Below are 18,420 nucleotides of genomic sequence, written 5' to 3' on the forward strand. Positions count from 1 at the left end.
CAAAACGAGAGAAACAGAATGACGACAGAACTTGTAAATGCAAAAAAATCTGTATCCATATGAATGTAAAAAAAATAAATAAATGACCTGCCAGGAATTATATAATGCAGTTTTGAGAACAAACGACTGTTGGAATCTGCACGGAGTTCCCAAAAATACAAGTTTTAAGGCAAGAGTTTACGATTTCATTTTCCAGTAAGTTAACCACTGTTGACATTTTTCCTTTCTCACAGTCAGGGTTACCAAACGTACGTATTTTGGTGGTCTGTACTGTAGTAATAATAGTAGTAATAATAATAATAATAATAATAATAATAATAATAATAATAATAATAGCCATTACATAATAATAATAATAATAATAATAATAATAATAATAATAATAATAATAATAATAATGACAATAATAATAATAATCCACATGCTACACACGATTATTACATAAGTTACTAATGTGTCCGTATTTTAGCCAGGTACCCAAATTCCGGTAACATTACTCAAAGCATGGTAGTAAGGTATTTGCTTTGCGAAGTAGCTAAATTAATAGATGGTGATGACGACAACGACGATGATGATGATGATACTACTACTACTGCTACTACTACGAATAATAATAATAATAATAATAATAATAATAATAATAATAATAATAATAATCCACACGCTACACACGATTATTACATAAGTTACTAAAGTGTCCGTATTTTAGCTAGGTACTCAAATTATGGTAACATTACTCAAAGTAATAAGGTATTTGCTTTGGGAAGTACTGTATCTAAATTAACAGTTGATGATGATGATGATGATACTACTACTACTACTACTACTACTACTACTACTACTACTAATAATAATAATAATAATAATAATAATAATAATAATAATAATAATAAAACGCTGATCATTGATCTCCAGGCTTGTCTTCAGCTAAATCTGGCAACCCTATCATAGACAACTAATAATTAAGCAGTGTTAGGACGACAAACTTTCCTCTGACCTGACCAAAAATAAATTGTGTGTCCCCAGGTACAACAAAAATGGAAAATAATATAGAAAAGTGTGTATTCATGACCAAAAGGATATTTTTTGTCGTAACAGATTAAAAAATATGTCATAAGTTTCTTTCTTATACTATTTAATTTTACATACATAATTCCAAACATAAATAGCTTATACTGCGTTGGATTTTTAATATCAATTAAACATTACATTTATACAAACAAACTGGACATGACTCATGGTACATTAATTATCTCCCCACATGGAACAAGACAAAAGCTTTGTTGCAGAAATAATAAACACATTACAAGTGACATAATTTAAATATATACATACCTATTGTAAATAGATCAATAAGATTATAATGTATTAAAGATATTCTGTACAATATTTTCACCACTTTATTATGCATCTACTTACAAATATGTATGGACAGTATCATGTCATCAGACATGGTAATTGGATTTAAAGTAGTCCTCCATCTAAAAGGATATAAAGAACCAAAACGCTGTTATAAAGAATATGAAGGCATGGTTCCAATCTAATATCATGGTACGAATACATTACTCTACTTAGATAGTGCCATTACTTCATTAGTAGGCCTATGTATCTATCATTTTAAATAAACAAATTTATTTCTCTATTAATTCAGACGATTGTGATTAGTTGAAAATGTACCGTAACATGAACAAGTGTTTATTAAAAGATCCAACCTTCTTAGTAATGTTGTAAGAGATCTATTTTAGCATTAAATCTTAGAAGTTTTGTATACAGTCAATCAGCCAATAGTGTGTGTGAATCACAATACATTTGGTTAGTTACAAATTCTTGCTGACGACAAGAAGAGAAGATCAGAGTGACAGTACATAAGCGATTTTTAACAGACTTTGAATAAATTTATTAAATTTCAAGATCAAAATTGTCGTCATCCAGGATGCAGCGAAGTAGAAACCCTTGGGCATGTTTTGGGTAATTTCCCTAAAGGAGAACTACTGGGGAACAATCGCCATCATAAAGTGAGAAGCTCCATCGCAACCACTCTTCGGAAGGCAAAGTGGGAGGTTTACGAAGAAGTGCACTGCTTGGCTGAGAATGGGTCAACGAGAAGAGCAGACATTATAGCCATCGATCAAAGAAGCCTCATTCTTGACCCCACTGTCCGTTTTGAGAACGATGATCAACAAGTCAATAACGTTAACGATGAAAAGAAGTCTATTTACAACCCATGTATTCCTCACTTTAGTGAGAGATACAAAATGAATATTAATACATGGGAAGTGAAAGGACTTCTTTTTCATTTAAGTTAACCAAAACCATTCTCCTTTCTCTTAAATTTCTAATGAGGACATTAACAAAATTTGTCTAATGGTATTCAGAGATTCATTATCCATTTTACACAATCACTTGTGTAATACTATGTAAATTTTTTTTTTACTTCATTTCATTACTCTTCAATGTATTTTCATCTCATGTTTCTCAGAAATCAAATTGTGCTTTATTTTTAAATTTATCATTGTTCCGTATTCTCTCTGCAATCATGTTGTATTTTTAATTTAATCTCTGCTTTGTATTCTGGATCCTAGTGGTCAGCCGTAGATTTCGTCTAGATGTCCCAAATTGTGGAATTTGTGTGTATTTCAATTGTGATTTGTTAAAAGTGACTCACATTGAATAGTTTCTATGTTTAAAATCATTTCATATTTCTTTAGAGTCTTTATAATGAAATGATTTTTGCATAATAATTTCTGATGTTAAAAAAACATACATTCACATTACACTTGTAAGATATGTGTCAAATTCAGGGTTTTAATTCACTGTCTCAAGTCTTTAAGATATCCGCATTACAGCATTTCATTTATAGTCATTCTAATAAAATCAGTACTGGTACATTGTACTATAGGAATAAAGGGCTCAAAAATGTACGGTAAATTATAACTGAAAGTGTTTTCTCGTTAACTACTGGTAACATAAGTAAATTGTTTATTCTTTCTTTATATTGAAATGTTTTTCTTGTTAATGAAATAAGAAAAACAATAACACAACGAAGTTCAGAATAAAATAATTTTGTAACATATTCTTGAGAACTAGGGAGGGTTCATTCGAATTCACGAGTTCTGTAAACCTTAAAAAAGATTAAAGAGTCAAAACTTCGCGCTTTTTCGTCATCCGAATCCTAACCAAAAAATTGTTAAAACTTTGGAAAAATTAATGCGAACTCAATTGACGTCAAATATAAGTGTTCATCCGAAATAAAATAATAATAATAAATAAATAAAGGAAGAAAGAGAGGAGATTGTTGCAATTTCGGTGATAGGTTTGCCTAGATCACCAATTATCATCATCTTTTGGTGGCTCTGAATTCCACACTGTTTTCAGTGTGCCATCTGTAGATAGGCCTATATTTTCTGCAAACTATATTCTTCAATTTGTTTTTTATTAAACACAGATTTAAAATTTTGCTTCAATTAAAAACTTTTAATCCTAAGTAGAAGTTTTTTTTATAATTTTCTCCTATTATTATTCTCAGATGAAGGATTCGAGAGAGTCGAGAATTCAAGAACCTTTTAGGATTTCGATTCGAAAAAATTACGATTCGACTCACTTATACTGAAAACCATGCCTTCACATTCTGACACAATATTTTGAATAATATGTAGTGCAGTAATGTACATTTAAACCACATTTATATTTTTTAATTACACTTCTGTGAATATGACTCTATTTTTTTTTTTCAGAATGGAAAGAAATAATGGGTATTGTATATGTTTCAATACTGGTATTACATTTTTTATATTCGTAGTTTGTGCTTATATACAAAATATGGAACATAATATTTACAGAAAGGGACCAAATGGTGATTTTTTTGTTGCTTTTATTATAAAGTGGTAATATTATAATACATCACTAATATCCTAATTCGTTAGCTTTACAGTGTACATTTACAATAATGTTAATAAACTGGTTTTGTATTTCGAAAGTTTAATATTAAAGTTTGAATGTGTTCCATGATATAAAAAACAACAATATCTAACATTTTGGGATGTTTTGTAAATGTATTACAGATAACACCTGACTAATTTGGTCCATTATATTTTTAATAGCAACTTGTTAAGACACATATATTTACGCCTGACAACTGTAATAGGGTGCTATATCTTTTTCTAGAATGTCAATCCAACACAAGACTCATGATAAGTTACATACTTCTTATCTTTTAAACTTAATCCTAGTATTTTTACACATAAGAGAAACATTTTACACATTGTTCCATATGCTCTTATTTACATAATACGTTTTACATTACAAGATAGAAAAGTCTCGGTTCTTTGAAATAATGACCTGCCTGTTTTAGCAGAAATGTAGAAAATCAGATCGAAATATATCTGACGGAAGATAACACTCAATCTTTGAAATGAAGGCACTAAATATAATTATATATTATAGAAGTGTGGAAAATTCTTTTTGAATTATAATGTTTATCAACAGCATTTATTCATATATCTTATATTTATGAAATGTACACTTTATTCTACTCTTTATGATATATATATATATATATATATATATATATATATATATATATATATTTCGTCTCAATATCATAAAAATCTGAAGTTTCAGTCACATTCCACTAAATTCGCTAATGTTTGTCTCGTACATCAAAACTAGCCTGGAAAATTTGGAATAACGGTAACACATCTGTTTTGCTTGCAGGAAATTCCTTATGACCTGAAGTATTGTATTTTATTTTCTTTTAATTCACGATTAACGGAAATAATAACTTTACATAAGGTTTCATTCCACAGTTTCAGAATAATTCCATTGTTTCAATGCAGTCAACAAGGAAAATTATAAAAAAAAGGCTAGATAGTACTTGAAGAATGACGATAATGATGATGATGGATAGAATATGTTTTACTCATTTCCAATCACAACTTCATACATTTTATTTTTAGGTTGCTCACTTCCGACATGTTATTTTTCTATTACATCTCGTTCAATCTAATTATACTATTTCAATAAGACGTTAATATTCATTGTGATTTGTGAACAAAGTCTTGTCTTTGGCTGTTTTTATAATTCGTAAACGGTATGGTATGTACAATTAATAATGGGTCAACAGAGTTTAATACAACAGTTCATTCTACGTTGAATCTTCCAACATAAAATGACAGACCTCATGCCTCAAACTTCACAAAGGAATTTAGAAAATATCATTACTAATACAGATCTCATCGTGCATTTTTTTGTCTACTGAATTTTTACAAATCTAAAGTTTTTCAGTCAACTTTCAGAACTTAACATACATCAATATAAGCAGTGCAGCTACTATAGAATAAAAGTGATTTTCCAGTAATTTAAACCAAGTATATTACAACGATTTTATAGAAATTACACAAGATGAACAGTTATAAGCAGTAAGTTTACTCCAACTTACATAGTAGCAGTTTCCTTTCAGTCTTCTGTTATGTTCTTTTTTCCTGTACAGTAAAACAATTAATACTGTAAGTCCCCGATAAATATGAGGCTTCAATATTAGCAAATCTTCTCAAATTCATTCAGTTGTTTAGTAATAACTAGACTTTGTGGAATTACCACGAGAATCGTAAGGTTTACTACACACGCGGTATAGACTGTATGAGAAGGAGACATGCAACGGATGGAGTATGCCTCTGATGTAAACACTGAGCAGTATACTGCGGTTACAATAAAACCTGTATCCTGCATTCAAGAAATACAATGAATGATCATTGAAGTAGGAAATGTCTAAACATGTAAATACACAATTATTTTGTAGTGAGATATATTAACTCTTAAAATTTAATGTAATATACTCACATCATCCTTGAATATGTGCAGTGAAGAGTTACGTACATTTTGAGCGACTGCAAAGTGAACCTCCTCTGATGATCACTCAGTTTTTATATTGGGAAAACGTACGTTCAACATCACACGATGTAATAGGTGCATATTTGAAGAACGGAAAGTCACTACTTTTTAGTACACCAACTTCAGACGTCTTGTCGTGACCTGATAGTACGTCATTTATAATACGAAGTTGTGAATAGGCAGAATTTTTAGCAATAATGTTTCTCAATTTACATTTCACTTTTTCTGAAATTAGTGAATTGTTATTTTGGATAACAGTTTGTGATATTTTATACACTATATTAAGGGCTTCTGAGAGTTGTAGTTTAGACGATTCTAATAGGATGATGCTTTTGGAACGATTTTAAAATTAGAATCAATGAACAGAATATCTTCCAATAGCTGTTCAGAAGGCAATGATTTTACAGCTGCAACAGCGGAACTGTCTGTGCTATCCAATGTATCAATTACCTCCATTATTTTGCCGTAATATTCTGCATAATAATTAACAGCATCCAACCACGTTTCCCAACGGGTCAAGACTGGCTGCGGGGGTAAAGGTATTCCAGGGGCAATTGTTTGGAACAGCAACTCTCTCATTGTAGTATGTTTGATTGAATTCTTGTCTGCACTGAACAAATGTTAAGCTTTGACTATTCCAACCACAGTAATGCAAAAACAAGTGCTTACATAGGTATACATTAGCTGTAGCTGCTCTATCTATTTGGACCGGTCACAACTCTTAACATGAACTGCTTATACTACAAGACCGGGCGGTCGCTCACCTCCTCTATACTACCGTACATCGGCAACCTGATTGCATGCTGCGTGTGGCAATTCAACGAAGTCTAGTAATAACTAAACAAATTTTCACCGTGTTGGTTTTAGTGTTGCTTTATACTTTGCTTCTTTCTCCTTGTCAGTTTTAATCTATAGCAATGTAACTGGTGTTACTGTATACTTATAAGACAGAGAATAATACTGATTGTAACATACATATAAAAAAAAAAAGAAAGCTGCCAAATTCTGTATGAATTTTGTAGAAATGAGTCGAGGAATTCAGTTTTTCTTTCATAATTATATTTATCTACTCCTATCGATATCCAGAAACTAGCAAAAAATTTTGGAATGGTTTCTCGTGCTCCATGTATAATTAAAGAATAAAAAATTGAATAACAACAGGACGTTTCCAAAGCCTACATTGATTTATAATATCTGTAACAATCTCACTTTCAAATGTTTCTTTTCGTTTATTGCAAAGTTTGACGATACAAAGCAGGAGAGTTCAGCCGGCATCGTGAATCAGATCTCGGCATAGGTCAGATGGAAAGCACACAAAGCTGAGAGGTCCTGGGTTCGATTCCCGGTGCTAGAACTAATTTTTCTCCAATAATAGATATATTCTTTTCCCTTTTAGAAATGTGAATTAGAATCCAAGACACTCAAAATACTTAATGCTTACTGAATCCCCATTTCTACTTGAACTGACCACACTTTGTTCTCATATTCCTGTATTAATTAGATCTACAGTTTCCTTCATAAGTCATATCATTTACATAAATACATTAATATTTTGCTTACACTCACTCACTATAACGCAAAATTTGTAATATACATAAAACTTATTTCACACATATTCATCAGTAACATACAGTGTAATAAAACAAATTATTCCGAATTCAGGGTCTACTTCTTAGTGATTCTGAATATATTACATAGGTATATATTGAAACTCAGTACACAACACCCATAAAAAAAAACAAAATATGAAAAAACGTATGACGTGACACATGTAGACTCTATACCAGGATTAAATAACCTTCAGTTTACAATAACAATCTATAGCTTACAATAACGACAACTCTCTTAAAATAACGAAGTTTCTGTTGTACTTTTCAAGGAGTGCAAGAAAGGCATATACTGGTGTATTTTAAAAAGAAATGCAGCCACTTCTGCTATTGCTGTAGTATTATTTCTTTCATCTATGTCTCTTTCTCCATTTCGTAATAAATTCGTCACATAGGAAAGAGCAGTACTGGGTAACACCCAAGCATATTATCTTTACACATGCCTGTCCTATTGTTGGTAATAATAATAATAACTGAACACCGACGTTGTTACAATTATAATGGCAGATTAGTTTATTGCAAACGAGGGTTCTTTGTTCCTAGCTAGAAATTATCTGGAATGTCTGCTCATTTTTCGCACATAAATTGTTTACAAGAAAATAACAGAATATGTTTATAGTGTAATACTCAAAGTATTAATTAACCTCAAAGATAACGGTATGCTGCCTCAAAATTTCTTACCATTACTAGTAGCTACGCTTCTCAGTATCAGTACAGATATCTTAAGTTTTTTCGTGTCATTTTTAGAATTTACCATTTCTTTGCGAAGTATGCTTTATTGGGCTGTGCTTGTATTAATTACCTACCAAAGTATTATATTTATGTTTACTGCGTGCCTAATGAAATTAGAATAATATTTTATATTTGGTAGAAAGATATGAAAGGAGAATTACAGAGAAGAAAAATATATACCGGTATTGTGGTAAAAGCACAGTCTACCATATACAGTCACGAAGCTTGAGTTTTGAGGGTGCTAGAAACAATAGACTGTGACGGTACTATTTTGCATTGCCTGTAATGAGGCGATATTACCGAACCTAGTGATGAGCAACTATCTAATGTTTGCATATTTACTACGTATTGAGCTTCGCGACTGTATATACTAGACTGTGGTAAAAGATTGTAATGTTGTTAATACCGAACGTACTGGTACCTATACTTGTTTTTTTGAAAGATGGGACATGACAGTTAAGCGGCCGAGCTTGGAACTACAGTGCCATGTTGCCAATATGGATTACCACACTGCCAGCTGATGGAAGCTAGCAATTGTCGTTAAGATGGCTGACGTTAAAACATTCATTGACTATTGACGTGAAGGTAAGAAAACAATACAAAAATCGACAGAGAATCAAACACGAAACATACCAATGCTAACATAGTGTGCACAATAAATGTCGCCATGAGAGCTATTAAGCACTCACCACGTGGGACCTGTAAGTTTGGCAACTCAACTGTTGTTACCAAAGCAACAGGCCTACCACGCTATGTGACATTCAGTTGTTTTTCCGATCACAATGCTCCTGTCATGTCCCAGCTTTAAAAAAAAATAAGCATAACTTAAACATAACCTATATTCGGAATATAGAAAATTTCGATATACTGGAGAATTAGCACGGTCACTTTGAACCGTGCCGTTACGTTTAGCACCAAATTTAAGTAAATACACAATGTCACCAACATAAGAACGTGACGTTGGTGTGTGGCGTAGTTGGCGGGAGAAATTTTTTCTCTCTCTGTCTACCTCCTTCGTTCTGAACATTATTGAGAGATAGCACCACTGTTAGCGACAATGTGTATTTGCGTAAATATTGCGAGTAAATTATGACGAGTGCCTTAGATGAGAGGCTCGGGACAGAAACAGTTTTGCTGTAGCGCATGCGCGGACCTCTCATGCAGTGGGAGCGTGATCCTTACTTGAATTTATTTTTGCGTGTACTTGCAGATTAAATGATTGAGATCCCTTCTTGCTCCGGTTACAGGCCTTGCATTTACGAAGGTTATGTTATGTTATGTTAGGTTAGCTTAGCTTAGATTAGCTTAGCTTAGGTTAGGTTAGCTTAGGTTAGGTTAAATTAGCTTTGGTTAGGTTAGATTAGTTTTGGTTAGGTTAGCTTAGCTTTGGTTAGGTTAGGTTAGGTTAGCTTTGGTTAGGTTAGCTTAGGTTAGGTTAAATTAGCTTTGGTTAGGTTAGATTAGTTTTGGTTAGGTTAGCTTAGCTTTGGTTAGGTTAGGTTAGGTTAGCTTGATTTGGTTCGTCCATGTAGTAGTTAAAATTATATAATATGACAGTTTTTGATTCGTAATATTGTTAAAAAATAATAGGCCTATAATGAAAGCGGTGAATAATTTCATGGTCCTTAAATTTTTTTTTTCGTAAAAGGCTAGGTATTTTTCTATAGGCCAGAAATAAAACAGCAACGCCGTCATAATTACGTACTTTACGCTTTGGCGAACATAAATCGGAAATGTACTTTCCATCATTTTAATTGTATTCCGTGAAACACATCTTGTTTCCTGTTAATTTCCTTGTGATAACCTAGTTTATTATCTTATTACATCTTCATTTTCATTTAATGCATTCAAAAAACCGCCGTTGTACTACATAAAACCTTGAACTTGACTAATGGAGTGAATTATTTAAGAATATAGTCGCGAATTTGACTACCACAATTTCGATTATATTTTGTTTGATACGGCTCGGTACGGCCCGGTGACTAGTGGCCAGCGAGTAGAGTCGACTATCGATATTGGTCTGCCGTGCGTATTATCCAGTTGTTCCGAAAATTTAATAAATATGTGAAGAATGTAGTAGGTACTCATTTATTGAATTTAATCTTAACAACTTATTAGCATTTCTTATTATTAGATATAAATCTTATATGGTAGGTACCTTTTAAATATGTTCAATTATGTCTGTGTGTTTCCTTCCTCAAAAGTAGGTACCGGCACTATACAGTTATCAATATATTATTATTATTATTATTATTATTACAACAGAAATGTGAATAATAATATAATAATAATAATAATGATTTATTTTAGCTGGCAGAGTTAAGGCCATAAGGCCTTCTCTTCCACTCAACCAGCAAAAAGAGTATATACATATGCATGAACTTACAAAGAATTCAACAATTTGATTTAGATTAGAGTTACATGTATACAAGAGTTATTTACGAATTAAACAAGAAAATACTATGAACTATTAATTAATCACTGAAATAAACTGTGTAGCAGAATTAAGCTAAAATACGTAGAATGTTAATATATTTCAAATAATATTAGATAATAGAAAGAGATTATTATGAGACAATTTTGAAAGTACAGCACAATCAGGATGATGTCTAAAAGAAAGAAGTAACAATGTAGTCAGTGATAGTTTAAATCAGTATGATTGGAGTGAAATGCTAATAAGGTTATCTTTTAAGCTGTTTTTAAAGGTGTTTATTGTCTTGCAGCCCCTAATACTTTGTGACAAGGAATTCCATTGACGCGAGGTGGATACTGTAAAAGATTATGAATAACAAGATGTTCTATGAAGAGGTATACTTAGCGTGCCACAGATAAGTGATCTGGTATTTACGTCGTGGTTAGAGTATAGATAAGAGAAACGAGACGAAAGGTAATTTGGTGTTAAGGTGTGCAGAATTCGAAAGAGTAAAGACAAAGAGTGTAAAGTTCTGCGTTCTTTAAGTCGGAGCCACGAAAGACTTGCGAAGGACGGTGATATGTGATCATATCGTCGGATGTTGCACACGTATCTGACGCACATATTCTGAGCTCGCTGTAACTTGACTGACAGTTCAGAACTTAGATCACTTAACAAAACGTCACAATAATCGAAGTGCGGCATTACTAGGGTTTGTACTAGGGTAAGTTTTAGTTGCTGGGGCAAGAAGTTTCTCAAGCGACTCAAACAGTGAATGGAGGAACAGATTTTTTTTTTATCGTTTCTTTAACTTGAAAATTCCAACTTAGATTATTATCAAAAAAGAAGCCAAGATTTTTTACGACAGATGAATAAGGGATTCGACAGATGAATAGCCTACTAAGAATAAGAACTGATGACATAGGCTACACAGAACAATAAATTAGCAACACAACAATTAAGACCGATATAGATTTATCACAAAATCATGAAAAAGAATATTAAAAACTGTATATACCTACTTTTGCCCACACCAGCATATTTCATTTATGAAATATGATATACCAGTACAAGCTTCTTAAACTGTACCAGTAAATGTCTTATGATCTGTTTGCAATCAAGCAATATTATATTTGTGAATTTGTCGTGTTCAATATGATGTATATGATTAAATGGATGCAATAAATTAAATTAAAAATAATATCGTCTTTATTTTATTGGACACACTCTTAAATTATCCATGCAACGTATTCTAGTTGCCACACTTTTCTATCATATTATATCAGAAATACTGATGCTCATTGTTGTTCAAGTTAATTTTTCATAGTACACTTACATTACAGTCATTTAAAATCATAGTATTATCGTTACCAGTATTCTTCCTACTTAACAACAGACTGTACTGGACATATTTTATACTGTAGCCTACTTAGTGAATATCTTTTTTTATATAAACGAATAGTGGATACAATGATTATAATACATTTCATGAAGAAGACAAATTTCTGAAATATGTGAGCATTGCTGGCAAAAGGCATAAATTTTATGGTATAAATTTTGAGAAATCGGAAAAGGATATTATACATAAACAATGCAAGGCAGTATAAATATCTGAAAAACATTCATTTAGCAGCTCATTCACAACCAATGAACTATTGTACCCTACTGTTTGTCTATTTGATCACACACCATACACACTTAACACTGAAAAAATACAACACAGTGCTTTAGGTATTCTGTCAGAAAATGAAAATATTGGGAGACACATTTTGGTCCCTTTGAATTATTACAGTAGGTAGTAACTGTCTAGAAAAGGGTTACCGGTATCTAATTTAAGATCAAATATATCCAAAAGTATCATACTTGACTATAATGGGTAGTGCACTGGTTCTCTACTGTCTACTGAGTGTGCAGAACATAAATGACGATAGTAAGTTTTGAGGATACGAGAAAATATATTACAGTACGTAGTCCATGTTTCGAGGAAATATTAATATCCATACCTGTACACATATATTTAGAACAAAGCAATCTATTTTCAGGCTTCTTTTATTCTAAATAAATAAAGAGAGTATTAATTTCACTTAGACTTCAAGGAAATTCACTATATAGTGTCAGTACAGTAGAATCCCTCTTATCCAGCACCAAAGGGACCAGGCTAGTTCCGGATACGAGATTTTGCCGGATAATTGAATAAATACCGGTATATACAAAAAAAAAAGTTCGTATTTCATGATGCCAAATGTTGAAACTGCACCCATGTAGAGCTTATTTCTATATCAATTACTCATAACAATAAATATTAAATCTCTGTGGATTTTCATTATCTTAAAAAACAGCACACACAACACAAATAATACACTAATTTTAGGTTCGAATATTCACTGAAAATGAAAGTTCGATTTTAGGTTGGAATATTCACTGTAAATGAAAGTTCGTGCGAACTTCCTAATGTGGCAACACTGACGGTCCGAACATAGGTAAGTAAACATAAAAGCTGTATGGATTTCCCTTATTAAAACACATCACACAACACAAATAATACACTAATTTCAGGTTCGAATATTCACTGAAAATGAAAGTTCGTGCGAACTTCGTAATGTGGCAACACTGACGGCCTGAACATAATTAAATGAACATAAAAGCTGTATGGATTTCCCTTATTAAAACACATCACACAACACAAATACTGCACTAATTTTAGGTTCGAATATTCACTGAAAATGAAAGTTCGTGCGAACTTCCTAATGTAGCAAAACTAGCGGCCCAAACTGTTGCAACGTGACAGATTTAACCTTTTTCTTTTTGGCTTAGCCAAAAGTGCCGTTGTTTTGGTATTACCGGTTATTTGGGTGCCGGATACGAGGGATTTTACTGTACTAGTTTCACAAAGGCGAGTGGAGGGGATGGCCTGTATTATTCTTTCTTAAGACAAATACTTTGATATTTACGTCATGCTTTCTGTTTAGTAAATGGTAAATGTATGCCAGTGATGATATTTATGTTGTATATCTGGTGCATTAATGACCATCTCAAAAAGTGACACAACTTCAATGAAAAATACTAGGTTAATCAAATACTGAAGTGGTAAGCATTTGATATGTAATAATAATCGATTATTGTTCTTACATTAAGTAAACAAACAGAGAAATTTTCGATGAAGGCCAAAATAAATACTCACATACTGTCCAAATTTCACAAAGGGATCCCTGCGAGGGGAGTATGGTCCTTGCGGGGTAAGATGAGAGAGAAAGCCAGTAACTCAGCATTCTTGAAGGAGCAGGTGGATGGGGGTGGTGTCATTGGCCGGCTGGGAGAAATAAGACTCAGTCAATGGCCGGCCAGTTTCTTGTTGAGGTTAGGTTATAAGAGCAGGGGAAAAACTTACATTCCTGGCTCGGATCTTTTCGTGATATGCGGACAGTCTGTGTGTTTCGTGTGTAGGCCTATACCATATATAAAATCCCGAAGTTTGAAGTTAATGATGGTGAAATTTTAAAACTATAAAATATGTGCCGAAGTTTTGATATCTTTTAATTGGTGATATAAAAACTTAGATGTCAGACCTAAAATCATAGGATTTCTGCTTTCGATACAGCCAGAAGGAGCACTATGTCTTGTCTCTAAAAATTCTCTTTAAATGTACACTTAGAACTGGGTGTTGAATACTGAAGTATCACATAGTAAAAATATCGAGAAGTGGAAAAATTAATACGGCTTTTTATATTAAGCCGTCAATCTTTGTCCTCCACTTTAAGCATTTTTTTCGAGAGTTTCAATTGAAACATAGTTCGTTCTCACTCAGCTTTCGTTTTATAATTCCCATTATTATAATCACAAATTCGAAGAGTATTTGCTGCCTTCTTTTCGTCTCCATCTCGTCTTCGGAATATATGCGAATATTCTGTCTTCTTTCTCAAATACTGCTTGAATTCGTCTGAAACAAGTTCAATAACATTAACTTCACTCATTCATATTACTTAAGAGTTCAAAAATTAGTTACGATACCAGTAATACTGGTAGCATGATAATGAAATGAGTAGTGAATAGAGAAAACCATTAATCTCTCTCATAAATTGAGGACCTAGATACAATAACAGCGTAAGTAGATTTAAGTTATTTTGAGAAACTGAAAAACAAAGTTTTAAATTTTAATAAGTGAACAATAAATACAGAGTGCGTCAGAAAGAACGGATGGATTTCACATGGCAAGAAAATTGTAAAGATTCATCAAATCAAAAATTTATTGTTATCAACATATTCACCAATACATGCAGTTTATTTATGTAAAACAACATTATCCATATGATGTCCTTGGCTTTCAATACAGGCATCGAGGCGTTTTCTGATGTTCGCCATCACTTTCACAGTCATAGCTGGTGCAATTGCCACGATTTCTTCACGAATCGCTGTCTTCAGTTCGTCCAGTGTATGTGATCGATGTTTACAAACTTACGCCTTCAAATGGTCCCAAAGAAAGAAGTTGCAGGGCGAGAGATCTTACCGTAGCCTCGGACAATCTCAGTGCAATAGAATTTCGTCCAGGTGATTTCTTCTTTAATGTTGAACCTGTGATACGAAATGAAGCCACCCACCGCAAAATTGTATTCCGAGTTGGAATCCTAGCGTGACATCCGATGTCGAAATGAGTCCTGAGTGGCGATCACAGACTCTTCATTTTTCAAAAATGTCTCTACGATGAAAGCACGTTGTACACCAGACCAACACCATATTCTCAACTCAATCTGCATTCTATGGCTGACCCAACAGTCGTGGTCCCCCTCACTATATCTCTCTCCTCATTGCGTATCGATAGTTTGAAATCCATCCGTTCTTTCTGACGCACCCTTTATTAGTGTGGGATTAAATGTTACACAGATTCTTGTTAACAATCAGATAGGGTATTCTAAAGTTTGTACTTGAATATCTTGCATGACTTCAAGGATATAAATAATTAAATTTTCTTAACATACGCTGTTATTGCATGGAATGCACAAATATTATTGAAATACAAGTTCTGACTAATTTATCAGATGAACATGAATGCACTGTGATTGGAAAACAGGTTTGGATGATTCTTTGAATTAATTAACATGATTATGATTCAGTTTAACGTTTTTACTTCCCTCATGCATTGTTACAATAAGATTCATTTTCAGAATTTTCTGACTCGCAGCACACAGTTAAGACTCTTCATACCAACATTTTCAGGTTTCAAATATGTAGGTACTTTGTTAAAGAGAGTACATCAGCTCTTGTTTGTGCCTTCTTTACATTATTTATTTTTAAATAATTGTAAGAGAGAAATTTAATCTTTTTATTTATGAACGTGAATGGTTGGATGTTGGCAGTGTATGTTTGAAACCCACATACATTACCATTGTGATAATGAAGTTTCACATAGGCCTATTTTTGAATTGAAAATTATACCCTTTCGCAGTAGGTACTCTTATAAACAATGGTTTGAGTGCTGAGGCCCAATCTTTTATTTAGTTAGCTGACATACATGCAAGAAAGGGTACTAGATTTTTTCTGCTCACTTTCATTATGTTGATGTACTCTTCAACAGTTTCTATGTTTTCAACCTGAACATCTGAATCACTACAATTAGATACATTAGATTCAAAATTATTATCACTTTTATGCACTGTTCTCCCACGTGCCTCACTAGTAGGCGTCATTTTGTCCTATTCACGCTGTTGCTGAGGTATCGATTTTGTTCTGTGCAATAAGAGCATAGCACATGGCAACCATTTCTGTAAGCTCCTGATCTCTAGAAGCTGTGTACGGAATTAAGAAGAAGTTTATCAGAGAGCAGAAGGTTTAAGGATTTTGAAAACGATATTTATGCAATAACAGCGTGAGTAGACTTATGCTGTTATTGTATCCAGGTCCTCAATTGTTATCGATCTATTTCATATAGTAGAAAAGTTTTCTGGGCTATGAGGCCGTGGTCTGTTGGTTGTGAGACCAAACGTTTCGTTCACTGCTGCGGTGAACATCTTCAGTGGTGTCTATTGCTGGTGCGGCTGGTTCTACTGCGCGTGCCGATTACAGTCTGCGCTGGCTGCATCGTTGTATATATAGTGCGGGAGGGGGGGGCTTGCTGTTGTCGCCTCGGTCCGCGCTCGAATGTCTTCGCAGGCGGGTTTGCTGTTTTCTACGCGCTCCGCGTCCGGGGTTGTGTTGTTTAATTGTGCTACGCGGGCGGGTTTGATGTTAGTTTTCCTTAATGCCGGATACCAGGCCTTGTTAACCTTGAGGCCTTCTTCTTTTCGATTGAAATTGTTCTTATGTTTATATATTTCAATCGCCTCTCGGTGTAGCCTCGCGTAGAAATGTGGTGTGTCGCTGAATGTATCGGTGTCTTCGAACCTAATTTTTTGTTCGCCTTTCAGATAAGCATGTTCAGCTACAGCCGACTTATCTACGTAGCCAAGGCGGCAGTTTCTTCTATGTTCGGAGATCCGAGTCTTGAAGCTCCGCTGCGTCGTCCCTATGTAAACTGCTCCACATGAACACGGGATCCTGTAGACCCCCGTAGAAGACAATCTGTCGCGTTTGTCCTTGGCTGAGCGTAGGCTGTTGCGTATCTGCTTGGTGGGCAGGAATATAGTGTCCACCTTGTGCCGGTTGAGGATCTTGCTTATCCGGTCCGTAACTTGCTTGTAATAGGGCAAGAACACCGTGCCTCTCTTCGTATGGTCTTGGCCTGACTCCGGTGTCGTCTTCTTCCTTGGTTTCAAGAACAATTTCAATCGAAAAGAAGAAGGCCTCAAGGTTAACAAGGCCTGGTATCCGGCATTAAGGAAAACTAACATCAAACCCGCCCGCGTAGCACAATTAAACAACACAACCCCGGATGCGGAGCACATTCGAGCGCGGACCGAGGCGACAACAGCAAGCCCCCCCCCCCCCCCTCCCGCACTATATATACAACGATGCAGCCAGCGCAGACTCTAAATTAATTAATTAACAATTACATCTCTCCCCCCTCTTCGCAATTGAGCCATCATATAGCCAAATGGCTGGTCTCGAAATTGAGACAAATCAACAAGGCTCACGACAACAATCACCCCCTACATAATAGCCAAATTGGCCAGTCTCTTATATGAGACAACTCATCCTGCCTAAGGTATTCCGTGGTTTTCCTCAGGCGTAAGACAAATGTCGGGATGAGCCCTATAAGAAATGGGCCACGGACCTATATGCCCTTCCCCATATATATTCCCCTTTATTATAAACGACGTATGCCCTAGTTCAGAACATATAAATTGTCTATTAAATGTACGAGGTCAACCAATTAGTCGCAAATTGAAAGGACAGGGACCTCTCAAATTGCAGATTTAGATTTCACGGCGCTTCTTCCGACGGCCTTCACATGCTTTGTCATCGAACAACAGATGACAGCGTCTTGCCATCCTAACGGCAAACACCAGCCAGCTCTTCCTCTTCCCGTTCCGTGATCACTTGATCAAATCTCAGTCCCCCTCGCGTATGTGGTACCTAAGAGGTTACGTCCAATTTCAGCTTCCCCTTCAAAATTTTCTAGAGTTCCTTCAGTGGAGCAGCGTAACCCAGAGTGAGACTAGTGGCCAACAGGCTTGGAGCTCACATACTTAGTTTTGTACAGCCCCCAACCCCTTGCAAGGACGCGTTTTGCGTACCTTTTAAAATTTTTCCTCCCAATTCTCTTTCGATTTTTCGAGCACAGACTGTAATGGGCACGCGCAGTAGAACCAGCCGCACCAGCAATAGACACCACTGAAGATGTTCACC

At 34.3% G+C, this 18,420-nt stretch overlaps 1 protein-coding gene across 2 annotated transcripts in view; it reads right to left on the reverse strand.

Annotated features, from left to right (window-relative positions):
• Window positions 1–1,831: 1,831 nt before the first annotated feature.
• Window positions 1,832–18,420, reverse strand: part of LPCAT (lysophosphatidylcholine acyltransferase) — a 343,026-nt gene continuing 326,437 nt past the window's right edge. For both annotated transcript variants that reach the window (XM_069831815.1, XM_069831814.1), the window contains exon 11: window positions 1,832–14,578. In XM_069831815.1, coding sequence (XP_069687916.1) covers window positions 14,439–14,578 — 140 coding nt within the window. In that variant the 3' untranslated portion in view covers window positions 1,832–14,438. The remainder of the gene's footprint in view (window positions 14,579–18,420) is intronic.

The sequence above is a fragment of the Periplaneta americana genome, chromosome 7 (genome assembly GCF_040183065.1).
Source record: "Periplaneta americana isolate PAMFEO1 chromosome 7, P.americana_PAMFEO1_priV1, whole genome shotgun sequence".
In the NCBI taxonomy this organism is placed as follows: Eukaryota; Metazoa; Arthropoda; class Insecta; order Blattodea; family Blattidae; genus Periplaneta; species Periplaneta americana.